Source organism: Lepisosteus oculatus, chromosome 16 (assembly GCF_040954835.1).
Source record: "Lepisosteus oculatus isolate fLepOcu1 chromosome 16, fLepOcu1.hap2, whole genome shotgun sequence".
In the NCBI taxonomy this organism is placed as follows: Eukaryota; Metazoa; Chordata; class Actinopteri; order Semionotiformes; family Lepisosteidae; genus Lepisosteus; species Lepisosteus oculatus.
The window spans coordinates 9,207,938-9,235,088 of record NC_090711.1 but is presented as its reverse complement, the minus strand read 5'-3'; the positions used below and the strand labels follow the sequence as shown (position 1 = coordinate 9,235,088).

The 27,151-nt window shown below is 44.5% G+C and overlaps 4 protein-coding genes across 6 annotated transcripts in view; 2 read left to right on the top strand and 2 right to left on the bottom strand.

Moving 5' to 3' along the window:
* Positions 1 to 118: 118 nt before the first annotated feature.
* acot8 (acyl-CoA thioesterase 8) lies at positions 119 to 5,890 on the bottom strand. Its single transcript, XM_006639545.3, has 6 exons — positions 5,647 to 5,890; positions 5,280 to 5,416; positions 4,263 to 4,488; positions 3,200 to 3,357; positions 2,645 to 2,836; positions 119 to 2,207 (listed from the first exon to the last, which is right to left on the bottom strand). Exons 1-6 carry the CDS (start codon positions 5,874 to 5,876, stop codon positions 2,089 to 2,091), a joined length of 1,062 nt encoding a protein of 353 aa, XP_006639608.3. The 5' UTR covers positions 5,877 to 5,890; the 3' UTR covers positions 119 to 2,088.
* Positions 5,891 to 7,210: 1,320 nt separating this feature from the next.
* wfdc2 (WAP four-disulfide core domain 2) lies at positions 7,211 to 10,396 on the top strand. Its single transcript, XM_015364783.2, has 4 exons — positions 7,211 to 7,435; positions 8,896 to 9,033; positions 9,279 to 9,416; positions 10,085 to 10,396. The coding sequence occupies exons 1-4, from the start codon at positions 7,342 to 7,344 to the stop codon at positions 10,216 to 10,218; spliced, it is 504 nt and encodes a 167-aa protein (XP_015220269.1). The 5' UTR covers positions 7,211 to 7,341; the 3' UTR covers positions 10,219 to 10,396.
* A 1,452-nt stretch (positions 10,397 to 11,848) lies between these two features.
* Positions 11,849 to 22,019, bottom strand: pigt (phosphatidylinositol glycan anchor biosynthesis, class T). Its single transcript, XM_006639547.3, has 12 exons — positions 21,564 to 22,019; positions 20,591 to 20,768; positions 19,952 to 20,079; positions 19,522 to 19,622; positions 18,865 to 18,951; positions 17,840 to 17,927; positions 17,512 to 17,609; positions 17,262 to 17,421; positions 16,275 to 16,475; positions 14,558 to 14,723; positions 14,177 to 14,260; positions 11,849 to 13,383 (listed from the first exon to the last, which is right to left on the bottom strand). The coding sequence occupies exons 1-12, from the start codon at positions 22,000 to 22,002 to the stop codon at positions 13,134 to 13,136; spliced, it is 1,980 nt and encodes a 659-aa protein (XP_006639610.2). The 5' UTR covers positions 22,003 to 22,019; the 3' UTR covers positions 11,849 to 13,133.
* A 3,320-nt stretch (positions 22,020 to 25,339) lies between these two features.
* phactr3a (phosphatase and actin regulator 3a) overlaps positions 25,340 to 27,151 on the top strand; it is a 54,475-nt gene continuing 52,663 nt past the window's right edge. For 2 of the 3 annotated variants that reach the window (XM_015364888.2, XM_069179345.1), the window contains exon 1: positions 25,477 to 25,960. In XM_015364888.2, coding sequence (XP_015220374.1) covers positions 25,855 to 25,960 — 106 coding nt within the window. In that variant the 5' untranslated portion in view covers positions 25,477 to 25,854. The other variant, XM_006639548.3, reaches the window with a different exon arrangement.

Here is a 27,151-nt window from a genome sequence, read left to right as displayed (position 1 = left end):
TTTAAAAGCAGCAGCCTATTTCCCAAAAGCTTTTACTGTAGCTGGACACTTTTTCTTGGGTAGTTTGCAGCTTCAGATCAATACACTTTTAAAAGTAGCTTCACCAACACTGAAAACATGTCAGTTCAAAGAGGAGTTTTATTATTAGAATGATATTCACATCTTGATCATTTCTGTCATCAATCCCTGAACAAAAGTGCTTAAGGTAAATAAAAATACAAACAACATTTGACAAATAATATATATCCATATACAGATACAGAGCGTTTATTATATACTATATAAATTTATGGACATACAAATGCAGTGTAAAAATAAGGTTTGTAAGGATACTGTGTCACTTGTGTTAAAACTTTTTGTATGTTATGACTGACTGTTAAAACATCCTGAAGTGGTTAGTCTAGTCTTTTTAACGGATTGATGTGGAACAGGTGAAATCTGCTCATGTGTAGAAACATTTAATGCAGCATCCACAGAATGTGTAAATGGCAACTGCTTTCAAGTTCTTAACTTTCACAATTGATCTTTTCTAAAATTTTATCAAAGACATTCCACTTTTTTGTGTGTATACAGCCGTTTCATATTTACTGTAAACGGCAACAATCTATGCTGTGCAATTCTGGGATGTAGTGTAAGCACTGTGGACTCTGGCTTTTAAACTATGATACTGTATTTACCCCTCTTATCATGCCAGCAATCGGACAGAAAAGTGCATTATTAACTAGAGTGTGATGTTTCTTGAAAAATTACATTGTGTTGCAGCTGGTACATCCTTTTTTTTCTCCCCATAGCTTGAGCTTTTAAAATATTTTAATGACTTAATTGTTCTAAATTAGAGGAATGCCTAAGAAGCGTTTAATGGTTAGATTAATGAGTGCCCATCCCAAACCTCTGGAGGTTTATGAGTATTATAGAATAATGATCCTAGCATTATAATATTGCATGGAATTTAAGTAAAAATATTCCAGTTAAGAACTACATTTTCAACATTCTAAGATTCATAAATGTAGCATCTATAACCCTATGATTCATATTGCAGGCCTGTGTTGGATAGTAAAAAATATACATCCATTACATTTGAACAGTTTGATCAAACAACACTTTTTTGTAAGATGTGTAAAAAAACTGTCCTTGCACTAAAAAAGAAAGAAAGCCCCATCAGAATCTTTTAAGACCTGTATGCCATGGTTCTCACAACATTGGTAGTGTGTGTTTTAGGAAAGAACTCACACAGTAGGAGTATTAGTTAGACTTCATTGCCCATGAGCAGAATAAACAGGTTTAACACATCTAACTTCAGACTATTAAGCATTCTCCACTATGCTCTTCAATTTTGTAAACTATGATTTCTTATTTTTAATTTTCATGTACTGCATGTCCCTTGAGAACTTTCTCTAAATTAATGTTTATAAATATATATAACACGTCTGTGGGAGAATGATACCACATCACTCCTGCAGATTACCAGACATTGGTAAGTTCTATGCCAGAGTGCATACAGTATAGGCCGCCCATAATGGCTAAGTACCTTACTAAGTGACTTAAGCCCATTACTTTATAAATTATAGTTTTAAGTTACTTTTCCTCCCCAGAGTTTTGCTTTTGACTAAGAGGATGGCTATTATAGCTTTAAAAAAAAAGACGACAAGCAAGGATGATATTTCAGGATTAGCGATGCAAATGTCATTTTCAACTCGAAAGTTAGATTTCAAATTTAGAACGTTTGTTTTAAAACGTTGCGTAAGGAATGTACTTATTCAAGCGTCCAAGAGGTGGCAGTATAATCTGAGAAGTTTTTTGCTGATGAGTTGCTGCAGTGATTCTGTACAATTAGGTAGGTACAATTACCCAATTTTCCATCGTTTCCATGCCTCTTGAATAACTTTATCTTTTAGGTATCCAAAATGGCATGTGCACAGCCAAGCCATTTCCTCTCTGCTTAAAAGTTGATCGCCGCAAATTGCCTCCGGCGTTGGTCAGACTCACGCAGCGATCTCAGAGTTCATTCTGTCTTCCATCTCCGCAGTGCTTCCGGTTAAGCCTGCTGCCTTCAAAAGCTCAGGAATGCTTCCTTCCACAGTGCGGCTCCTACAGCTTACTGTGAGTGCCCACCGCTTTGACTCGGAATACGCCCTCCTGCGCACAGGAAGCTGCCAGGACCCCATCTCGCCTCCACAGCCGGCCGTGCACCAGCCCCCTGCTCCCACCTGCACGACAGCGGCGCCACAGCCATCAGCACCAGGAGACAAACCGTCACTCACGGAAACCTGTGGCTTCCAGGCCTTCTGCTGTGCAAATAAACCCTCAGCCAGGAAAACCCATTTCACAACAAACACGTGATACCAGACACAACATACTCAGACGGTCCGCGCATCCAGCTTGCAGAGCCAGGAAACGAAAAGGCCCAGCTCAAATAGATGATCTTAGGAGCTACAACACTCATGAGGAGGAAGGAACACCTGTGGCACTTCTAAGAAGGAGATCTAGCAACCTTGAGAAACTTCAGCAACTCTTGGGTGGGTAAAGTGCTTTTGTTTGTACTTCTGCACTTCTTTCAAAAACCTAAAAAACAAGCGTCATTCAAACCGGGCAAAAGCCTGTTTACTCAAAGGCAACAGTAATTCGCAGAGGTTAAAGGCCTCACCTGCCCAGGGGCTCTCGCACTCGTACAGCATCCACTCGTCGGCGCGGAAGGGGTTGTGAAACCACATGGCGTGGTCCAGGGAGGCGGAGAAGCGGACCCTCTGGTTTGGGTAGGGCAGCAGCGCTGTGCCCAGGAAGGAGTAATCTGACACATAGGCCGCCACGCAGCAGTGCAGCTTCATGTCATCCTCGCCTGAAACAGCAGCAGAGTTCGACAGGCATTACTCTTATTACTCTAGATCGAAACCGCAAAGGACAGGGGAACCTACACACCACACGGACAGCTGGCTGACAAAAATAAAGGTGTCGAGAATTTCCCTCCATTAGCACAATGCTGAAATCCACTTGTAGTAAAAATGAACATCAGAATCTTATGTGCAACAGATTTGTTGGACTATCAACTCAGCTTATCCAAGCATTCCATTTTTAAAGGTTTGTTTTATTCAAGGATTCCTGTTCTTCTGAAAAGCTCCAGTTCATTAAAATGCATGTGATAGATCATCACCTGTTATGCGTAATTGCTGAAAATGTGTTTCAGGCATTTTGCAGTCCTTACCAATATATCCTCGTGCTCGAACCCAGAAGAGGTTTTTTGGCTCCATTGCAACTCGGTGAAAGACATCAGGAGGGTTCACTGGCTTGATCTCAATCGGCACTTCCTCAGCCAGAAAATTATTAAGGCCCTGCTTGGACCTTTCTGCCAGATTTGGATCACTGAAAGTTAAAAATCATTAAAATACATCTATAGAGTTGAAGAAACAAGTATTCATATCCCATTTCCTAAAAGAGTTAATTCATATGAGATCCTAACCACAACTTGCCAGGATGAATGAGTACCTTGTGAGGTGAAATATTACCATCACGAATGTATAGCTGTACAAACACTGTTATGTTAATAAAAGCTCAACTTTTTTGATCATGGAGGGCACCATTAATGGTCTATGACTCTGGAAACCATCAATCAATGTTCAAGTCTAAAAGGCATACCTGTTATATTACTGGAAACATGCAGAGTATTGGTGCTTAAGAGAAATAATTGTTCAACAAAATCTGAGAGGGTGCAGTTCTCTGTAGCACCACCTGTTGCTTAATGCAAAGTAGTAGCTCACAGTAGGGACAAATCAAGCCTGTAGGGGTGTCACCCTGGTGTCCTGGCCAAATTATGTCCTCCTAATAATCTAATAATCCCCATCTCTTCACTGAGAGCTGGTGTGTGGTGATAGCACACTGGTGCAGTATGGCTGCCGTCACATCATCCAGGTGCGACTGCACAGTGGTGGTGGTTTAGGGGAGTCCCCATTACCTGTGAAGCACTTTGAGTGGAGTCTCCAGAAAAGCACTACTGTATATGAGTGTAAGGAACTGTTATGTATTACTACTTTGGAGTGTCGGTACTCAGGCGTACCAAGAAGCAGATGTGAGCTATCTGAATCCAACACAGTACATGTGCTTGATCATGCTTGTGTCTGATCACGGGCCTGGTCGTGACAGACACGCGATGCACTCCAAATTGCTAGAGTTTGGAGAATCCGTGCGCTTCTTGCCACGTCTGCTTGTGCTCATTCTTTACAGAGGCATGCCTCCACCACGACCGAGGGGGGGGCAGAGTCCGCGAGTACCTCAGGTATTTCTGAGCGAGCTCCTCGGCAGTCAGCAGTTCTTCTGGCGGAGGTACAGCAGGCATAGTGAACTGATGCTGCACAGGACTTGGCTGGAACATCTGGAACGAGGCCTGAAAGATGAGAATGGGCTTTCCATGCTGGATGGCCTTCACAGACCGCACAGAGAAGCTCCGCCCGTCCCGCGTCCTGTCCACCTGATACAGCACTGGCAGCTTCGGGTCTCCTGTGAACACAAGGGCAACAGGGAACGTTCGGGTAAGTGGGTTGTGCTCCATGGTGTGCCACAAACCCCACCTGCAGGCAAACACATTCATTTCATTCTGGACTGTATTTCACTTGCCATACAAGTACTGTATGATGTTACAGGAATAAACCAAAAACACTTATGTTTACTGCACAAGTTGCATTGGACACAATCTGGAATAACAACTGCTACTGCTTAGCATTCCTCCAAGGAGGAGGGGGAGGAGGTAAAATATAGAGAAAAGGTCTGCTTTTTGTGTACCGTATTACTGCTGTAAGCAACACAGAAACAGGAAAACTTCAGGTGCAAGAATATTCCCATTTTAGCTCTAAAGCTGTGGTACTTCACCTGTCTCGGGGTGCCTGAAACCCACATTTTTACGGCGAACAGGAGCACCTGCAAAGTGCCCAGGTGCACAGATGTGGGTTGTGGCATTCAGCTGTGACTGTGCGCTATAGCCAACAGAAGAAGGCTAACAGTGGTTCAGGCTGCCAAGGTCTTTTGGCAAAGTACTGTGCTCCCCTATGGAGCTGTTACTATTTTGGTTTTTTAAATAAGATTTTTTTCCATTATCTGGAATGCAACACGTTTTTACTATGATAAGCAACTTTATAATGATCATAGTAGTTGAGGTTTATTGCAGTTCCCTGCAATAAACGCAGTTACACAATACACACTTGGAAAATGTTCTGACTATCCAGCTAGCTTCAAGGTCAGCAATACTAGTTATTGAAAGCAAAGCACCAGAAGCACCCCAACAGAACTCTTACCTGCTCTTACGAAGTAGCAGTGGAGGGAATGGGCAAAGACGTTCTCGTTAACCGACTTGGCCGCTGCTACCAGCGCCTGTCCAATAATCTGACCCCCAAAAAGCCGCTGGGTCCGGGGCACCCAATGGTGTTCCCCCCTGAGGAAAACAGGACGTTGACATAAGACGACAACGACAACAGCAATTATACGTGCGGTAAAATGTAATCATTGAATGCATAGGAAAGCAGAGAAAACTAGAGTTCAATCTTTGACCGTAACATCGAGTTTGCTTATTCGGTAAACTCCCCACGTAAACAAACATTTTTAGGACCGGTCTAACTTTCTGGAGCGAGAACGGTAACCAGTGTCGATGCTCGGCTACTGCACCTGTACAGGTCTGAATCGAGTTTCTCCAGGTTCAAAACACTTGTGACTAAGACGCTGCGGAGGTCCCGCTTCTCATCGCGGTGGTCACCCTTCCTGTTGTCTTCGAGATCGCTCCCTGTAACAGATGCGCCCTGCGCAGGCGAGGACACGGCGGAGCTGTTTCGTCTCCCTTCCTCGCTGCCCTCACTCCGCTCAGCCGGAGCCATATTGACACACAGCCGGTATCGCATGGGTCACGTGCAGACGCGAACGTCACTGCTTCCGATGGTCACGTGCTCCGAGTCGTTGCGCTCAGATTCATTTCATTGCAAACGGCGTTAGTTGCTGCTGCCTCCATAACATTGAAAGGTTTTTCCAGTGTTAATTGTATTCTAGCAACATAGCACATTAAAAATAAGATGCCAGTTACAGGGGGGGTATAAATCCAACTCTCCGCGTTGACTGCCTCAAAGGAAATAAAAATCAGACTGGCGAAAAATAGTATTAGTTTATCTTGAGTTATATTTTATTCACTGTTACATTGCACCGCGAAAATTCAGCCCATAGTGGTTTAAGCAGTTAATCCAAGACTTCCTGTATATTCGTGGATTTATCTGAACATTCTATTCCGAGATAGATCTGAGAGATCTAGAGAGGATCATCTGTATGGTATCAGAATTCTAATAAGATAGAAAGAGGAAAAGGACGTTTTATTAAACTTGTCAGTATTCTGACAACGGCTATAAACCATAAGAACTGCACATACGAATGTCTTTTTTTATTTTAACAAAAGATAAGGTGACACGTAAAAAATACATCTTAAAGGCTACAAGCATCTGAGATAATGCATGTATTTAGATTGATAACTGCTTCAAGATAGAAACTCCTGATGAAGAGGACTGAAATTATCTCACGTGTCTCAACCCCATCCCTGTGCTCTTTCCACAAGCCTTCCTATTTGTGAGTGGAGAATAGTTCAAAGTTATCACATTTAAATCAAATGATGTCAAGTTCAAATAATGCAATACGCTACTAGGACCTCATTAAGAATACTGTGTCCAATTTCGTTAAGCACATTACAGAAGGATATTGTTGTACTACTCTGGTATCAGTCCACTGAAGTTCAACTAAGTACAAACCCGCTCTTAGTATATATTATGCTACTTTAATGAAGCATTACATTTGCTGTAGACCCTTGCGTAAGATTTAGTGCGATGAAATTGACTATATTCCTTGATTTAACATGAATCGGTGATTAATTATGGTTGTTGCAGCAACAAATTATTCTCATAGACAAAAGTTCACATCCGTAATTAAATCATACAATACGTTAACAAAGTTTTATATCGTAAATATTTAATTAAATAGCAACGCTATGTATAACTTCAAAACATGCTGTTACATTCAGGTGACACTGAGCGTATCTAAATGCAACACAAAATGAATAATATTGGAGATGTTTCAATTCAAAATTCCATAGGTCGTGAATACATTGCATGCTCTCTGTCCCTTCACTTTACAAATTTGCACGAACCCTTCAAATCCCATCGAAACTCTCCAATCTGTGTTGTAAAGCAAGCTGCGCACAAAGAAGCGGATAGGCGCCGGGACCCTGAAGGCAGACTCTCTCTATCCCTCCTTCTCGCTCTCCCTCTCCCGCTTAAGTCCTCTCTCAACTGGAGAAATCCCAGGGATTGAAGCGAAGTGGAGGAAGAAATGAAGGCTTCGGAGATGTACGTCTTCGTCGTAGTTCTGCTCGCTTTTTGCGAATGGACGACGGCGACTCCCGCTGCAGGAAGGAATTCTACAGGTGAGCGTTTTTTTGGTGTATTCGTTTCGTTTGGGAGATATAACATCCCAGTGAACTGGGCAAACACTTTATAACATGGTGTTCTTCATTGCTTTATGATATTGCTTTTAGTTAATCGGTATTCTTAACATATTAGAACTTTTGTGTGACAGAAAGAAAGGGAAAGAAAAAACACTGAAGTAAATATTAACATTGAAACTATGTTTAAGTAGCGACAATATTCAATGCAAGTGTATGTCCTCTGATTTTTTCGCCGTTTCGGTTGTTGGTCTTAGTGCTTAGGTTTGGCAACAAGCACGAAAGCACGAAATCTGGCCCGCTGACCAAACCTCAGAAATTTGAAAGTTTAATTGAATCGCCATGTCTGAGAAATAAACAGAGCTCGCTCTTCACCGAGTGCCCACAACTCGAACATGTAGTGATTAGGAACAAGTAATCGGTGTATTCCGTGCTGGAAAGAGAAGAAAGGAAACACAACGTTTCGGCTGTGGAGCCTTCTTCTTCACCCGATTACTTCCTCGCCCGAAGAAGGCTCCACAGCCGAAACGTTGTGTTTCCTTTCTTCTCTTTCCAGCCGGGAATAAACCGATTACTTGTTCCTTTGCAGCCTACGCATGCTGATGGATGATTTTAGTCTGTCAGAATAGTACATTTCTTTAAGCCTGGGTATGTTTTTTGGTTGCTGTAGACAGATCGCCGGCAATCCAGCCGGGAATAAACCGATTACTTGTTCCTTTGCAGCCTACGCATGCTGATGGATGATTTTAGTCTGTCAGAATAGTACATTTCTTTAAGCCTGGGTATGTTTTTTGGTTGCTGTAGACAGATCGCTGAGCAACAATAGATTTTTATATAGCAGTGACCAAACCTTTACACCGTATTCTACATGAAGTCTTACTGCATTGTAATATTTTAACATAAAATCAATTGATTGAAATTCTACGCCTTTAACTATACCCATATCGAAACTGTTATCGCTGTTATTGCTCGGCCACGTTATAAATAATGTCAACATTAGTTAAGTCTGTTTCTTTATAAAACGAAATCTGAAATGAGAAAGCATTAATACTGTAATAAGCATCACATGGACTCCTGTTATTAATAAAGCATACTTTTCTGTACGGGACGCTAGTCAACACTCCCTCGTAAACATCACGGCCACTTGTGTGCTTCACAGGAATATCCTCAGAGTTGGTAAAATGACCGGTTACAAAGCAGCATCTTACTGCACTGATATAGATGGGTTTACAGATAACAGATGTTTAACGTGTAATTGGCTGTTGCGTAGTCTTCGTTGCAAAATCGCAAAATCTGTTCCGTACGCTGTGGCAGTTTATTTGATTTTAGCTCTCCTCAGTTGCGATACTGATCTATTGTGTAGCAGAGTGAAGCCGGCGAACCGGCTGCTTGATTGTGCTGTGCAGGAGGGACTGCTGACAGCTTTGCCTTCCGCCCTACAGTGGTCAAGCCGGGGCACTGCCCTCGCCGGCTGCAGGTCTTGCCCTCGAAGCGGGCGTGCGAGTGTGACGAGGACTGCCCCGGGGACCACAAGTGCTGCGTCTTCGACTGCGGGGCGGTGTGTGTCCCGCCCGCTTTCAGTAAGGGCTTTTCCTTCGCGCACACACGCCGGGGACACCGGGGGGGGGGGGACGAGTTTAATTCTTCGCGAGTGTTTCTTTGAACCATTTGTGAAGAACAACAACAACATAAAATATGCTTGCTTTTGCCTATTTTTTGGGTGTTTTTTTGTTTTCGTGTCGCTTTCCCATCTCCGTGTCCTGCCTCCAAAAATACAGTGCCATCCACAAGCCCTGGCCTGAATCTTCCTTTGTTCTTTTTGAAGCCAAGCCGGGAATCTGCCCTCGGAGGAGGCGAGGCTCTGGGATGTGTGCGGAGTTCTGCGTTAACGACAGCGACTGCACCGGCGACGAGAAATGCTGCAGTAACGGGTGTGGGCATGAATGCACAGCCCCATACACAGGTAGCGACTTCGGGCGATGGGGATGATTTATGGTTTGTTGGTTTGATTTCGAATCCAACCACTGGGCTGTTGTGGGTTACAACGAAATCTTCTTTGCCCATTGCTTTACAAAAACGGCGACAGTCATTTTGCAAAAAAAAACCAACAACAACAAATCCTCACACCGACCCCTGTAATAAAATGAATTGAAGTTCACCGCAGGCTGCCCGTAAGGGATGAACGCCGCCAGAGGAAGGTCACATTTTAAAGCATGTTTTAGTATTGCAAAGGAACAAGTAATAGGTTTATTCCATGCTGAAAAAAAAAGAAAGAAAACAACGTTTCGGCCGTGGAGCCTTCTTCAGGTGTGAAGGCTCCACGGCCGAAACGTTGCGTTTTCTTTCTTCTTTTTTTTTCAGCATGGAATAAACCTTGTACTTGTTCCTTTGCAGCCTACGCATGCCGATGCAGCTACCCACCTGAACTAATGTTTTAGTATTCGGCTTTAAAACGTGTACTTCCCATCTCGGTCCAGACGCCTGCCTGACGTCCAACTAAAGCGAATATTTCTCTACCGAATGACTTCAATCTGTGCGAACAGATGTTGGAAAGCGCTGGTTTCGCGATGTCGTCGCCTGGTGCCTTGCTGGCGCTGTAACACTCCTCCCCTCCTTCCGTTGTCTCTGCAGTGAAGCCGGGCCGGTGCACACGCCCCAAGGGGACCCCCATGTGCGCCGAGTTCTGTTACCATGACGGCCAGTGTCCCGCGGAACAGAAGTGTTGCCGGACCACCTGCGGCCATGCCTGCAGTGAGCCCTGCTGACGAGGGAGAGAGACAGCCTGGACACAGGCTGCTTGTTATACTTGAACCCTCGGGTTTTTTTTTTCCCAGTACGACACAATATTCCTTCCATGTGTGCAATCTCTTTTTGTTCTTTTTGGTGCCAGAGTATGTTTTTGTTTTTGTATCCACTCCAATAAAACGGCCTGGTTAGCCTTAAGTACCGTTCTGCTTCTGGTTTTGCGCGCGTGAACACACACGCAGCCCGTCGATCCCCTTTTTTAACCTCTTCATCCAATTCAGGCACACTCGCACCTAGAATCCAATTAAAAGGGGAGCAGCCAGAGGAAACCCACACAAATGCAGGAAGAACATGCAAACTCCACACAGCAGGTCCACACCCCAGGTCCAGAATTGAACCCAGGACCCCAGTTCTGTGAGGGAGCAATGCTCGCATGCTGTCTGATCACTTTCATACTCAAAACGTCACCCTTGCACACTCTGACTGGTGGGGCTTTAGGGGTATCAAAGGAAGTAGTTCCCCAGCTTTCTCCACCCACACAAAGCCCAAGTGTTTTCTTAAGTGTCTAGACCCCAGCTCAGCGCCATTTTTGCAAGCATTCCCAGCCGTGAGTGGCGAAGTTGGCAGAACTTTGCAAGTTGGAGTCTTGGAATGCAAAATGTTTTTTTTTCCCCCACACTGGGACTCCAAAGACACGCTGTAAACTCAAAACTCACAACTCACGATGAATAAAGCCTCTGTCTGCAAGAATCCCTTAGTACCTGGCAGTAGGAAAGCTCAGCTGGTTTTGGTCAAAAAGAGCTCCTTTCTACATAGAGGGTTGGCATGGAGAGAGGAAAGGCAAACAAGAACTACTGCAAACAGTATTAAAATAAATTGTGTTTAGGCCATGAAGCACAGGGTCTGGGACATGGAAACAGGCCCCCAGTGTGTCTAGTATTGACTGATAAAGTGCCTATAGATTCTTTGACAGAATCAGAATGAATGTGCAATGAATTTAATACATGAAAATAAAAATCACGGTTCACCAGCAGGATCAGCCGTTTATTCTAGCAGGAGTCGAGCGGCACACTGCAGCCAGGAACTGAGCAGGTTGTGGTAGGGAGGGAGGAGGGGGAAGGGTTCCCTCCCAGTGTGGCTGTACTCAGTTAGGGTCACGGCATTGTCAGACAGTGCCGTCACACCAGACGGCTCAGCCAAATACTTTCTTTCCTACGTTACACGCACCGCATTCTTCATCTCTCAGGGGTTCGAAAGCAGGCTAAATTGCTCGTTTCAGCTGCTGCACACGAGGCACACACTCTCTCTTCAGCTGGAGAACGCTGTTCACGCAGCGCACCAACTTTAAAGTGACACCTGCTAATGAGAACAGCCATCTTTCTTTTCCCCATCTGTTAAACAAAACAAAAGAATCATGCGCATCTGTCATGACAAAGTCCTGCTTCTAATGAGGGACCGATATGCAGAAATATGTCAGCAACAACCAGTTCTCAATTAACGGGATCATTTAAACAAAAAAATACCTCAGCGGAGGCACTCATGCTAAAAAAATGTCAACATAAAAACCACATCAGTGATACTACTAGGAAAAATGTAAGATGCCCCATATCTTTGCTTATTAAAAACAGATCATTTTCCCTCAAGAATAAATAAGTCAGCCACCCTTCCCCTTTATTGTTAATTCCAGATACCTTACATGACAGTAAACAAACTATAAGCCAACAAAGTCACAAAACAATCACAAGAAAGGATTCACAGTTGGGTGAAAAAGTCCCTTTTGTCCACAGTTTTAACAGACAGGGAGGCAAATGCTCTTTTAGAACGAACCGGACGAAATCACAACAGTTGCCCTTCCTAGCCTTCCTTGTTTACTAGCCTTAGTGCTATTACAGGTGCAGTTCGTGACAGCTCAGGGACAGTCAATCAGTGACTGTCCTTCTCCCATCTCACAGTCCAAGTCACGATCCACATCATCATATCCATTATATCTGAAGAATTCCTGGGTTCTCTTCGGCGTTGGTCAGCACTTCAAAATGACCTTGAAACCCATTTACAGAATGACAAGAATTACTAACGACTGCACAATATTGCCTTGTCTGTCAAATACACTCTCCGTCTCGCATTCCTCTTTCAAATGAAAATGCACAACGGCTTAGTAAATCGACGTTTTTTTCCCCAAAGTTTCTAAAATTACAGGCTCCGTTTTCAGCCTGGTTTAAATTAGTGCCTTCTTTTCTGTTCGCTTTTCTTTCACAGCGAAAGAATGACAGCAGCTGTCGGCTCGGAGGGTTCGGCACTAATTACACAGCAGTGCTCGCAGACGTACAGGAATTTCCTTCAGTGACTATTTTTGTTTTCACAGTGCAGCAACAAAAAGGCTGCTTTCCCCCCTCTCTGTCTCCTGTAGTTAAAATCCAGAGTAACGAGCCCAGCTTTCTGGAAGAGGAGAGGAAAAAACTCCACTTCCTCAGGGCCAAAACAGAAAGACCATAAAGCTGAGCCAATTCCTAGTGACTAACACCAGTACTTTTGAAGATATTATACAGGAATTTTGTCCTTTTCTTTCTCTAAAGATGTAATAAAAAAGATAAATTGGTGGGAAGGATTTCTGGCATGTTATTTATGCTAGTGAAAACAGCGTCTTTCAGACAGCTGCTGAAATATGCTGTCATAAAAGAGGTAAATTTGTGAAAAAGTCTCACTCATCCAATTTACATTGTTTTTCATAACACAAGAATTTTAGATTCAGTGCATAACATCCTGAAACCAAGAATGTAACATTCCTCTTCTTCCAACATTCCTGACAGGGCAGTTTTTGTTTCTGAGGAATTACTCCCCCCTGGGACCGTGATTAGTTCTTCAAACCCTCACTCAGATCTCCAGAGTGGCACGCCGTCCGGACTGAATGGAACTGGCGCCCCTAGGCCACCCCCTCTTACAACAGGGGTACCCCTCTCAGTCTGCGGATGGCGTTGGCCAGTCGCTTGGCCAGCCCCCCGCTGGGCTCCTCCACTTGGAAGCTGCGGGTCAGCAGATTGTACAGGGAGCCGTAGCCCACGGCGACCACGGTGCAGGTCAGGCAGATGACATTGTAGGGCATACTGAAGTCTGGGGTGGGCAGGTTCACCAGCAGGGGCTCGGTGTACACCCGTATGAAGTAGCTCGATTCCTCCATGCACGGGAAGCTGGAGAAGGGGCAAAGACAAGTGTCAGCCAGCTTGGCACGGCCCAGTGCCGAGGAAGCTGTTGCCTGGCTGCCCTCAATATAATCTACAATACTGCTAACAAAACCTCTCCGGTTTTAAACCCGTTTCTGTGGGCTCAGCCAGTGAGGAGGGTGTCTATAGCAAATTACAACAAACCTTAAACTCCTCCATCATCATTCACTTCCTTTTTTACACTAAAGAAGCAGAACCAAAAATGAAAAAATGACAGTGAGAAACGACTCGAGTAGTTTCTTGATCAGGTCTGGTCATTTGGGTTTTGCAGAAAAGAGAGAATACAACCTTTCTTGCGAAGCATAGATGTTGAAAATGTCAGCAGCCATCAGCATAAAGAATCAGTTATCCATGATTTTTACCATACCTTGTAAACTTTGTAACGTAAGAGGTTAAAATACTTTTGAATCCCCTCAGGATTTAAACCTCTAAGTACAAGATGCATACATTTTCAGTCACAAGTGTGTCGGATTGAATCTCATAACTGGATAGATCTTTAGAAAGGTCATCACATTACTGCTCATCGCAGATACCACTTTGTTATGAGGGAATGTCACTCGCTGAATGTCAGGATCTCAATATAGGTCACCCTACTGGCTGTTCTGAGTGACAGTTAGAAAGTAGGCCTGTTACAATCTCACAGTGTTGCTACAATGCCACTGTGAACATATCTAAAAGCCGTGTTAATCGCTATGACGACGTCGCTGTAACCTCCTCCCGGAGTGCACAAGCGCCCTTAGGCATCAGCCTCTATACTCACAAGCTGGTGAAAAGGGGGCGGTCCTTCGTCCTGTTGGTGTCCATGGCAACGACACTTGGCACAAGGGCACTAAGAACAGATGAACTAGAACACAAGAGAAAGGATCCGTCAGTACAATTACTGTCCCGAGAAAGAAGATGGAGTCGACTCTGCGCAGACTTGCTTTATGACCGCCCAATGGATCAGGGTTAATCCAGCTGCGGTAAACAACCTGAACAACCTCCTTGTGCCGCAACAGCTTTCCGCGTCCTCTCGCTACCCCACCGAAAACGAAGCACAAATTCGTGGGCGAAAGGAAGAGGCCCGGTCTCACTGCCTCTGCCTCTTCACCTGTCCGGTCCAGCTCGCCTCACTGCACCAAAACGCCGCTGCAAGCCTCACCCAACATAGAAGCCGTGGTTGGGGTCAGGGGTGTACTCCGTCCACTTCAGCAGGGCCCTCTCAAACTGCACGGTAACCTTGGTGACGGAGTTGGGAGGAAGCTGCACTAACATTTCCAGCAGATGGGGGCGCTGACGGTCCTTCGATGGCTGGTAGTGGATATAGCCTGATCAAAAAGATACTCTGTGACAAACTGTTTTCCATATACATATCTGATCTTTATCACCTTGCACACCACGCACGCCTGTAATGTTTAGAATTCAGCACTTTTAAGACAAACGCACGGTTATGAAAAGCATAAGAAATTATAAAGGAACAAGTAATAGGTTAATTCCATGCTGAAAAGAGAAGAGAGAAAACACAACGTTTCGGCTGTGAAGCCTTCTTCAGGTGTGTGAAGTAGCTTCTTCACACACCTGAAGAAAACTTCACAGCCGAAACATTGTTTCTCTTTTCAGCATGGAATAAACCTATTACTTGTTCCTTTGCAGACTACGCATTCTGACGCAGCTACCCATCTAAAAAATGATAAAGTTTGGTAAACAAAAACAATGAAAGGACATGCGAAAAGTGAAATCAACTCCACCTAGTGGTAAATGAGTGCATGCCAATGGAAAACAAAACAATTGGATCTTGTTTAATTACTTTGAATAAGTGCACATTATTATTGGAGAGTGATGCTTAGTTAAGGGTGGTATTTACTGGAGTTGAAGGCTGCAGCCCATATTTAAAGCTTAGTCAATATTTGTTACAAAAAAAGCCTATGCGTCGTTTCAATGCTGCTGGTAACTCGTCTTCTATAAATATAAGAGTCAATAATATATCTTAATAATATATTTCAATAGTTGATGAGAATAATCCAACTATAACAGCATCATGTTGGCCAGTCTGTCCACCAGAAATGAAACGTAAAAACGTTTGCTTTTTTATGTTTTGTATAAAAGATGTGAAACACGTCATATGATATTGATCAGACTTATATAACATATCAATATAATTACTAATAACAATAAATGGGTGGAGCAGACAGCCTTGTCTTTTCACAGTGCTGGAGCCCTGGGTTTAATTTCAGACCCTGGTGGTGTCCGTGAGGAGTTCCACATGTGTTTGTGTGGACGTCCTCCCAAAAAGACACTGAAAATACTGCTGGGAGGTTAACGGGATTGGGAAAATTGGTGCTGGTGCGAGCGTGCGTCTGTGTGTATGGCCTGGCGTTCAGTTCAGGGTATACCCCCACCCTGAGCATATTGCTTGATGGGGTAGGGTCACCCGCGACCCTGTACTGGATGAAGCAGTGAGAAAACGGATGGCTGGATATTTAGAAATACTCCCAGCGGAGTATTTGAGGCCCGAGGCTCTTCCCTGCAGTGAGACAGTCTGTGAGCTGCGAGTCTCTGTGACACAAAGCCCTGCGTGTGTTGCTTCCTCACTGTCTCATTGCTCTTCCAGCTAACGAGTGCCCTGCCGTTACTAAACTAACACACGCAAATGGGAATGATTATCTTGGCCACACCTTTTCCATTTATAAAAGGGTGACCCGTCATTTCAAGAAGGAACGACAGCGTTCAGTCGCGGGTCAACTCAAAGCAACACAGAGATTGAAAGACCCTGTTGCAATAAGGAAAAGTTAAAGCCCCAATTCGGGAGCTCGATCCGGTTTCTCCTGCGTGTGGGGGGGGGGGGGTCGGGACGGCGGCGGGGGACGGGCGAGACTCACTGGGCGTGTTCTCCCGGCCCTTGCTGGTGACGGAGAGGGTGTGGACGTACAGCCGCAGGTACCAGGGCACCGTCTCCAGCAGCAGCGCGGGGAAGGCGCGGAACGGGTGGCTGTTGTAGACGAGGGTGTGAATCTCGCCCGTCTGCAGCCCATAGCCGCCCACGTAGCGCTCCGCGTGGAGCAGGGGCCGCAGGAAGTGCCCTGGAAGAAATACCGCCCGGTGAGAAAGGCTGCATCTCTTCATCAGTATCTTTTCTGTGTGTTGAGATCTTACCAGTGCATTGAAGAATTTTTAACATGGCATCCTCTGATTTCAGCTCTACAGCTTTGCCTGTACATCCCAATGCTGTCTGCACTTTTTGATGCTTCTCTAAGTACTAACAGATTAAAACTGTATCAACATCAAAATCCTTTCCACAGCCAGATTACGCATCTTTTAATGATAGAGTACGTTTCTGCTACCTACAAGTAACACTCTGCTAGTCTGCATTAAATCCGTCATGTTTTCTCAATCTTGTACTCTGGCCAATTCCTTTTGAACATCCACTTTAGTTTTTTTACTAATCCTCCTGCTTGGGTATCATTTGTGAATGTGTAACTTAATTGACTGACTACGCCAAAATCCAGTTCACTGATTTAAATGAAGATGAATGGTGTTGTAATACTCATCCCTGTGGCATTTCACTCATGTTGCCACCCTGGAAAATACGAAGGGGACGTTCAGAAAGCTCTTTAAAAAGGGCAGAAGCTCCACTCCGTGTGCCACCACAGCCTGAAGGACTCCCGTTTCGAAACTAATTCATCAGTCTTAACCTTAGACAAGGAAGTCTGGTCTGCCCAGAAAATCCAGTTACGAACACAGAACGGTCTGTTCATTCACATTACCAAAACATTTTTCCTCATACCCACTGCGTACACAGCGATGCCAAGAACAGCTTGTCAGCATCAGGTGTTTGGCCACCCTGCTGTCTGACAGAGAGATCTCACCACTGTCCTGGGACTTCCACTTGAGGAGGATGTTGAGAGAGCGGTGGGTGCCAAAGGATTCGGGGTTCAGGAGGTCGTAGACGGTGTAGTTCCTGCGGTCCCCCAACACCGCAGCCTGCGTCAGCGAGGGGGAGGCCGGGTTGAGCTCAAAGAGCTCCCCCTGCAGGACAGGATGAAAAGAGCTCTTGAACTGAACCGTTGCGCACAGATCCCAGTGACTGACTGACCGAGGTGCCGAGGGGCCTCTCACCTGGGTGTTGTCCGTGACGTCAACATACACTTTGCTGGAGGAGGCCAGCGGACAGGGCTCGGTCAGGGTGCGAGAGAACATCTTGAACAGGGACCACTCTGCAGGGAAGAAGGAGAACGTCAACCAGCAGTGCCAACCCCCAAAGCGATCTCCCCTAACCCCTTCCAGCATGAACAAGAATAGCTCTGGTCACACTGGTGTGTACAAGAAACTAATATGAGTACACACATATATAAACAGTTGCTTTTTTAAATCGCAAAGCGTGACACACATTTCTATGCGACTCTTCTCGAAGCCCCCCCCCGGCCAGCTGCACCCCGTTCCTCACCTCTCTTGCCCTGCCCAGAGGCGTGCAAGTCGAACACCACGCTCAGGGTCTGCCGCAGTTCCCACGCCGTGCTCCGGCACGCTCCGTCCTGAAACAGGCAGAGCTGAGGCACTCACTCGGCACTCCGAGACGGAGCACGGTTACAGCCCGCTGGCACCAGGGCGGTCCCCGAGAAACAACGCTCATCGACAAGCCACCGGCAGCAAAGAGATTCAGAACTTCAAGGGGCTTCCACCACAACACTCTACTCAAACGTAAAATGCATCACTGTGATTTTTTTTTTATTTGATCTTTTATGGCTAAGGTAATGATACTAACTGTTCCAGATTATCTGGCACTGAACTCTAACTCTCACCATAACTGCCTAAATGTAATCTTTGACACTAAGGGTGAATATTCCACCACTTGTTCTCTCTGTAACATCAGCCGGATACACACTGCCTGCCACATCTGCATAAAGCTTTATACACAGCTGGTAATCTACAGCAGTTGTGTCTGTGAAGTGTATTCTGTTCCCCTCTCTATGGCACAGGTAGCTCGAGCTCCTCAATTTCTCCACCACCTCTTTATTCTTGTACATTATATAGCATGGAAACCAAAGAAAACACAACTAATTCAAAAAATACGCAGCAGATTATATATAAAAACATCAGTAGGCATTAATAACCTCCTCAAAGACTTTTTCTAATTCTATTTTTCTCATTTTTTTTTAAATCCATGTTTTGAATCTGAAATAATTATGAATATATATTGGTCTATTTTGCTCTTTTGTGATAAATCATATCTTAGTTCCATTATATTGTTGACACACCACCTATTAAGCAGAATCCGCACGCTGTGCAGCGAAGGTCGATGAAATTGCCTTGCAGAGCAGATCTTTTTGGCGATGGTATTGTATGAAGGACTGCCGAGGATGCTGAGCCGCCTGACCTTTGACCTTCTCTTCTGCGGACTGCAGCAGCGACGGGTGTCAGACGCTCGCACAATACGCGCCCCAAAACAACATGGCTTAGATCCGACTTTACCTGGCACACAGGGCGGATGTGGACGGCCTGCGAGTGGAAGCTGGTGTGGAAAAGCTTCTCGGACTTCAGCAGCATGGCAATGCCAGTCTGGGGGCAGAGGCAGGGGAAATTACGCTTGTGTGCAAGATCTGAGCTTTCTACAGGGCAGGGCATCACCCCTGTTTATAGCATCCTTATAAAACAGTAATTGAGGAAACATATTTGAGACAATGCCAATTAAATGTCATCCCAGGGACGTTGTGCACTGCTCTTAAAGGCATTATTCTTAGTCCTTAAATAAGTCTAGGACAGGGGGAGTCGATGCAAATCAAATCAAGTCCCTGCACAAACAAGCCTTAACTAGCACGGTTTCCAAATCTTCATGACTTACAAAAAGAAGCTGATTTTGGAAGCTGGAGTGAATTACCATTGTGGGCATAGCTGATTAAGACTTTATTAACTGATGAGAGTAACTTACTGCGTGACTCCACATTCACACCAATATTTAAACTGGTTTATGCTAACATTTACAGAAAATCGATAGAATAAGCATGCTTTTTTTTTGCATTGATGACAAGATTTTCAACTTATTTCATTCACTTCAGAAAACAAATACCAAGTCGTGCTCTGGTGTATTCATATTTCATATTTAAAGGATTTTTTTCAGTGCCTCCTTACCTTAGAACCACAAGGCAGCAGCTTTTTCCATGGGGTGAGGTTCTCCGTGCACACAATCTCCCGCGGCAACACAGCGTAACGCAGGAACCGGTGCTCAGTCACTGAACACACAGAGCAGACCATCAGCACAAACAGCAGATGCTCTACAATTTCTGTATCTGCTGATCAGGCACTGCACACACAGCAGACACTCTAAAACTTCTACTCCTGCTGAAAATCTGAGGCAGATAATTTCACAAGCCTCTATTTCAGTCAAGGTATGTGCTTAATGGTCAGATGTGGAAGGCACAAGAAGCTCACTCAGTTAGGATGATGTGTCTTACCATTTTACGAGGCAAAAATATACATATAATGGTCCTCTTCTACAACAAGGGCATCTATCAAACCCAGGTGCAAAACAATTGTGAAAACTACCCTATATATGACTCACCGTTCCCGATTCCCAGAGGTTTGAAGGAGGCACTTGGCTGGACTGTGTTGGTGGAGTCAATAAAATTGAGGGAGGCGCAGAAGATCCCTGACAGTACATTAGTCAGCTCCTTCCAGGCCCTGTCCACACTGTAACACAGCAATCCCAAGCTCAGTTACTGAACAGCCCTGTCCAGGCAGCACATGTGCACGAATGCCTTTGTTGTGACCGACTGGACTGACCCTTTCATTCTTTTAAGGCTGTCGACTCTTGACGGCAGGCAGTGTTCAATTTCCCCTATTGTGCCACACCGACACAGAATCAAAAAATGGAACCTTCCCTAACCCTAACCCTAACCCCCCCACAACTTAACATGCGGTTGGAAATGATCAAAATAGTTTGAAAGATTGTTTTTTATGTGGCACTGACGTAGACTGCCTAGTCATTATTATTTAGGTTTCCAGATTTTGGCACATTCTTCCAAGCACTAACACTTAACGAAAATGTCTATATTGTGTGTTGCCCTGGATGAGGCAGATCTATAGGCAAATGAATAACAAAATGGAATGAAGGAGTTTGTGATCGTTGTTCATCCCATTCTCAGGACAGTGGGGCGTGAGGGCTGATCAAACCAAGAACAGCAAGAGAGGAGGTGCTCACTCCGAAACGCTGTCCTGGAACCAGACCCAAAGCTCGGCACCAGGGGGCGCTGGCAGGAACGGCTGTCCCCACTGCAGGGTCCTCCAGTAGCCCTGGGTGAAGGAGATGTGCAGCTCGCGCACGGAGAACTTGGAGATGACCTGGCCCAGGGACTTAGGGAACAGCCTGTAGTGAGACACTGAAGTCAGAAGGAAGAGCAAATGTCAGGCTCAACTTAAACTATCGACTGAAAAACATTGACTCTAGTGTAGTGCTTTTACGAGCCTAGACTGCATTATCCATTCATCCACTTTCTTACTGCTTTATTCAGTACAAGGATGCCAGCAAGCAACAGGCACAAAGTGGGATACACCCTGGATGGGATGCCAGTCCATCACTGAGCTGACACAAACACAGACACGCACACATTCACACCAGGACAGTTTTCCCAGAAGTCAATTAACCCACCAGCATGTCTTTGGACTATGGAAGTAAACTGGAGCCCCCAGAGAAAACCCAGGTGAACATCCAAACTCCACACAGACAGAAACCCAGGAATTGGACCCAGGGCCCCAGCAGTGCGAGGCAGCAATGCTAATCATTGTGCCACCTTACACTGCATTTCTATCTAATCGCAATTTTCTAAACTGAAGTCTGGGACCCGAAGGCTCAATCGTAAAATAAGTCTGACTCCCTTTAGAATGCAGAACGGGAGTCATGTTTAAAATAAGAGATGCTGATTTTTGGAACAGCACCGCTAAGCCATGTTGTGAATGGTACAGTATGTCCCCGGAAGTACTGGGAATCTTAAATGAATGTGAGGGCAAGCTTTTTCTCGGCAGCAACCGTTTTATGTGCTGCAAACATTACTAAGGAATTCATGGAGTGATCTGCAATTACGAAGTGTGATAAGAATAACCTATGTTTTGTTTTTAGTTAATTATAGGGAGTTAATAAATATCAGTGGCGCACTAAATTGATTTGTTCCTCTTACCCTTTTTCCCCTGATGGAAGAAGTCTGTATCCCACCGGGTGCGAAACTGGAAGCTGGAGTAAACATCTCCGGTTGGTAAAGGTCTGATCACCAGCTCCTCCTGAAACTCATCTCGTGTCCGTTCAGGTTCGGTCTTCGGCGGCACCGAACTGTCCGCCGTGTCAGGGGGCCCATCTTCGTTCTCTGGGGGTTCGGTTCGGTCTAATCTAACTTCAGAGGGCTCCCACTGACTCTCCGATTCGGTGCGGGGAGACGTCTCCGGCTGCCTTTCTTCAACATGATCATTCTTGTCCAGTTGCGATGCAATGGTATCAGCGGAATCCTTAAGCAACTCGGAGCTTTTTCCTGTTTGTGCCCGGTCCGGTTCTGCTGCAGAGACCACATAACCACCTACGATCACCACTGCCAACAATACCACACTGCACCTGCAAGCTGCCATTTTCCCTTTCCAGACAACTTCCGTGCTTCTGACGAGGCCAGAATTAGCCAATCAGATTTCAAGTGAGTTGTTCTGGTACCATAGATATAAAATGGCGAGAGATTCTCTCTTGAAGGTTCTAAAGCGGACGCCATCTTTCTGCAGTCACAGAGTGCCTATATAGAATCAAGATTATTTGCTTAGGTATCTCATGCATAAGCAGAGCTGGCTATAGAGAGGTATAGAAGACATATTTCAAAATCTGAATACATGATATACATAAACTGTAGAAACCACATACTGAAATCACCCCTCACTGTAGTCCACTTTCAATCAATGAAGCAGTACAAGCACTATCAGTGGACTGTAGTAATAAATAAACAATGAATGTGTAATCAATACTGTTTAATAAGCACACTCTGCTTTATAGTTTACATAATTTGAATGAATTTACCTGATTAGCGACACACAGGGACACTTCATAATCAGAAATCTCTCGGTCAATATGTATTCAAAACCAAGGGCGTGTTAAAACACTTATTTTATTTCAGTTTCATTTAGAGCACATTAGGAACAGAAATTCGTATATTTTCATTAATTACCCTGTATCACATTTTTGATTTGAGAATAAAAATATATATTTGTTTTCTACTAGTTTTGTTGATATAGGGCCATCTTTGGCCTCAGTAAAATATTTTCAAGATTGTAAGAACCGTAAATCAATGTTTACATCCTAAAAACATGGTAAGAATAAACATATATTTTTCAATTAGAAAATAAAAAATGCTGCTATAGTCCACACTGTGGCATATCCTCTAATATACAGTAATATACTGTAATAATATCATAAGGAACAAGTAAAGGTTTATTCCATGCTAAAAAGAGAGGAAAAGAAACACAACGTTTCAGCTGTGGAGCCCACACCCAAAGAAGGCTCCACAGCCAAAACATTGTGTTTGCTCTGTTTTCGCGTGGAATAAACCTTTACTTGTTCCTTTGCAGCCTACACATGTTGACGCGGCTCCCTACTTGAACTACTGTAATAGTATCACAGCTAGATTCCAGGGTGGCATGTTAGTTCAATTCCTGGGGTGCTATCCGTGTGGAAGTTTGTATTTTCTCCCCATATTTGCACGGGCTTTCTCCCACAGTTCCAGACATACTACCAGACATACTGGTAGGTTAATTGGCTTTTGGGAAAACAGGCCCTGGTGTGAGTGTGTGCACGTCTGAGTTCTGTCTGTCCAGTCCAGGGTGTACCCTGCCTTGTGCCTGTTCCTGGCTGGGATAGGCTCCAGCTCCCCTGCCACCCTGTAGTTGAAAAAGTGGTTAGAAAATGAATGGATGTGCAGAATCCTGTCATGGACTTTTTGTTTCATTTTCACAGAAATTTGGATAACTAATATTAAGGCAGACTCTCAGTGATGTGCAATAGTTAATCTGGCCCTAAACATCCTTATTTCTACTATTTACAAGAGGCACTAATTAACAGATTAACTCATTGTGCTACATGAAGAATTATGTTATCAAAAGTCCTAAAGAGCAATTGAGGCAACAAACATGGATGGACAGCATTTGTTTTCTATCTTTAATTTCCATGTCAATTTCAGTGCTGTTTGTCTAATGATCTATATTCAACAAACATTTGTTACCAGTCTTAAATTTTTAAAGTTTTTCTAAACTGCTGCTTTCAAATCAGTGTGACCCAGTGTGTGTGTGTGAATAGTTTTCATCCACATTCCTTTATTATTGTTTCACTACAGAGCTCTGTGTGTGGCTGCCCACACAGTCTGAAGGGTGCAGTAGGGTCACTGATTCAGCATGGATTATCTATGTCCTGTTTGAGCGTGTACTTCAATATCCCTGGAACTCCTTTCAGAAAAAAAGGGCGGCTTTATTTTGTGGCTGTGTTAAAATATTCCCTGCTGTCCGTAGAAAGTACAGTCTAACAAATGCAATAAAAGATCACATTACGAGATGAAGCTCTTAGGAGTTTAGCCAGAAAATCAATTTCACTGACCTGCTAGTACAATATTTAATAGGAAGCTTTTCAATGAAGTGTGTTTTGCCACTGGAGAATGGTTTAAATGTCATAGGAGATGCATGTACAAGATCTGTCTTTTAATCACATTCCACAGTTCTGGCTGGAACACTGGACTATGAGAAACAGACTTCAAAGAGGTCAAAAACACCTTAAAGATGCATTGATATTGATATTGATATTGAAACAAAAAAAAATCTAATCTTATTTACCCAGTAAAAAATAAGAGTGTAGTTTGTACACTAGACACACAGATAATGAACAGCTATAGCATAGTGGACTGGGTAACCCTAAACTATGAGAATCATTAGAAAGAGCCCCAGTCTCCCCAGAATTTAAACTGAGGAGGGCTGAGACCATTTTTGATGGTGACTGAAAATGAGAGGATCAAGGAATTTCTAGAGCTAGAAGCAAGCACGTTAAAACTAGGGCATGGGAAATACATCCAACATGATCAATGGAACAGAGCCTTTTTTTACTTCATCAGTGAAAACAGCAAATCACTACTGCTGCGGAGTCCGAACCACTTGGACAGACGATCTCCAGCCTGGGACTCTGCTCCAGCACCCTGAGTGATCCCATAGACTGATGAGGTTCTGGCTGCACTCAGTGGACCGCCGGGTCCTGTGATTGAACACAGTCAGTGTTCTCAGAACCTTTTAGAACTGCATGTTTCTGTTACAGCATGTAGACTACTTATCACATCACATCATAGAGGCTCACAGACTACTAGTCATTGGGAGGGATGTCCATTTATTTAGCTAGTTAACAGACATCTTTCCCACTCTCTGTGGTATTCTCGGGTTATCGTGCTTCACTAACACCTTACCACACAGCTGATATCTCTGAATTTCGTCGTGTTAGGTATCTGACTTTTATTTCTCCTACGGAGATTCAGCACAGCTCATATAGATTTTATTGTACCGACGTCTTCATTTTTTAATTATTATGAATTGGACACGTGGCCATTAGAAGAAATGCTGAGGGGGCATTCAGTTTTTCTGCCGATCTCGTCAGTTTGCGTTGTACACGGACGGGGGAAGGAGACTTCCTCATGAACCACCCCCCCCCGCGCCCTTACCCAATATTTCTCCGCTCGACAGTAACTCTGCACCTCCCCCGCCCCCGTTAAATGTACTTATTTTATGTGCTTCTTTTTTATGCCCTTTGAATCCTTCAGTCGATCGATCTGTCTCCCGCTCCACGCTCTGCTTGGTACCGCCATCCCCTTCCCCCTGCCAAATGTCTTCATTTTCCAAGCCTCCTCTTTCCGCCGCTCGACCCCGCCCCCCGCCTCTCTCTGTTGGCTCAGCGCAGAGGATGATGGTAGAATCTTCGGGCAGATGCTGTATGATCGGCAGCACACTGAACCAATTTTAGAATTAGACGCTATACTGGAATTAAGGATCCTCACATATCAGAGACTCTATTTTCGGATCTCGGTGGTGGTGGGTTCTTTTTTTGTCCCCTCCTTTGCAACGTCATAATGGAACACACCTGGAGTTCCAGAAACGGATTTAGGCGTGATCTAACAGTTCATATGGGGGGCACGCACATATAGATAGTATTATACGTTTTTTTTTTTTGCACAAGGAAAAAAAATATACAAAGGAACCAGTGTACATACTCGCAGTCATTCATACAGCCATTACCCCCCTTTTTTCATCACACACACACACACTCCAAGGATCTCTCTTCACCCGTGGCTTCATAGATGCTCGAAGCTGCTATTGTCACACCAAATTAAATCCGTGCTAGCGCTGCTTGGTGGTGACCTTGGCTTCCTCTGTGAGGGTTTTCAATATTTTATTCTCTATTCTTCTGCTATCTCCATGGCTACGTCCGATGGAATAGACAGTTGTCTGCTGCAGCGGGGAAGATCTCAAAGTGACCCGAACATCCTCGCCGAATCCAGCATCGATCACGCGCACGGCACAGGTAAGCGGAGCTCGCTGGCATGCGTTTCTGACGGAGAGAATAGCTCCGTTGAGGGGGTGGTAGATGTCGTTTCTCGGCTGAAATCTAACGCGGTTTCCTCTTTGACTTTGTGTTGGCTTATTTTCGGGGGAAATAACGTTCCTCCGTACCAGTCGTGCTCTATCCCCACCGATTATGCTGGGCTGGGGACTAACGCGGGCGACCGCACTGGCAAATTAATGCCCTTTATGGTTTATTCTTCCCGTTGATCAACTGCAGAGTGAATTGAGTGAGGGCTTGAATCGTCTTGACCATGCACAAGCCGTGTTTCTTTAAATTAAATTAATTTTATATGTTATTAAAAAAACGGAATAATTTCTTTTTTTGCAATATTTTAATGACTTCTGGCGTTGAAGGTGTTGCTTAATTGACTACCCTGTAGTAAGGCGCCCTAGCTGTAAAGATACTCTACAAAGCGGTTCTTATCTGCATTAATATGCTCCATGTAGCGTGCTGATTGAAAGGCTTTTCTAACATGCATAACCGACGGAGCTTTCAGGAGAGTGGAATACATTTTCACGAGGGTCCGTTCAATCACAACACGGGATTGCCTAGAAATAGCTAATTGCAAAGCTCAGCAAAATGACTCAAAACCGGCCTGCCGTTTCTCCCCTCTCCCCACGGTTTTGCAACGTTACCCTATCAAAGCAATTCGTGCGGTATACTGTACCTGCACTGGAAAATCAGACAGGAAAAAATGAAAATAGCGATCGCCAGCGGGCCTAACCATGACTGCCTTGTGACTTTTCCGGTGATAGGAAAGGGATTTTTCAGGTCCCTTTCATTTCTCATGCAAATCTTTAAGAAGCTTTTCTTAGCCTGTATGTGTTTGTGCGAGAGTGTGAGAGACCACGGTATCCCTGCACAGTATAACGGGTAGGTGACAGGACTGTATGTGAAGAGGCGGCCCTACAATATAAAATAAACGAGAACTTTCTTTCGTATGCCTTTGTTTTCCATTCCTCTGTGTGTGGGGAAAGGGCACTTGAATTTCCTTCATAACAAATCACGGATAGGTCTTAGTCTGGGGCAGGCAAGGTAGCAATTCCAAACTTTCTCTAGACATTTGGAGTCGATGCCTTTTTAGCAGCTTTGACGTGCCACAATGAGATCACCAGTTTTGAGTCACATATGACCAATTTATTTATCACC

Excerpts from the sequence above, each read along its gene's own strand:
- pigt (XM_006639547.3), bottom strand. The coding sequence starts at position 22,002 with ATGGCAGCTTGCAGGTGCAGTGTGGTATTGTTGGCAGTGGTGATCGTA. Across the intron at positions 17,928-18,864 it reads ACATCCGCCCTGTGTGCCAG|GACGGAGCGTGCCGGAGCAC; the intron begins GTAAAGTCGGAT and ends TGCCTGTTTCAG. Across the intron at positions 14,261-14,557 it reads AACCACGGCTTCTATGTTGG|TTCATCTGTTCTTAGTGCCC; the intron begins GTGAGGCTTGCA and ends CTTGTGTTCTAG.
- wfdc2 (XM_015364783.2), top strand. The coding sequence starts at position 7,342 with ATGAAGGCTTCGGAGATGTACGTCTTCGTCGTAGTTCTGCTCGCTTTT. Across the intron at positions 7,436-8,895 it reads TGCAGGAAGGAATTCTACAG|TGGTCAAGCCGGGGCACTGC; the intron begins GTGAGCGTTTTT and ends TCCGCCCTACAG. Across the intron at positions 9,034-9,278 it reads GTGTGTCCCGCCCGCTTTCA|CCAAGCCGGGAATCTGCCCT; the intron begins GTAAGGGCTTTT and ends TTCTTTTTGAAG.
- acot8 (XM_006639545.3), bottom strand. The coding sequence starts at position 5,876 with ATGCGATACCGGCTGTGTGTCAATATGGCTCCGGCTGAGCGGAGTGAG. Across the intron at positions 3,358-4,262 it reads CTCGCTCAGAAATACCTGAG|TGATCCAAATCTGGCAGAAA; the intron begins GTACTCGCGGAC and ends TTTAACTTTCAG. Across the intron at positions 2,208-2,644 it reads GTGCGAGAGCCCCTGGGCAG|GTGGGAGCAGGGGGCTGGTG; the intron begins GTGAGGCCTTTA and ends GCTGTCGTGCAG.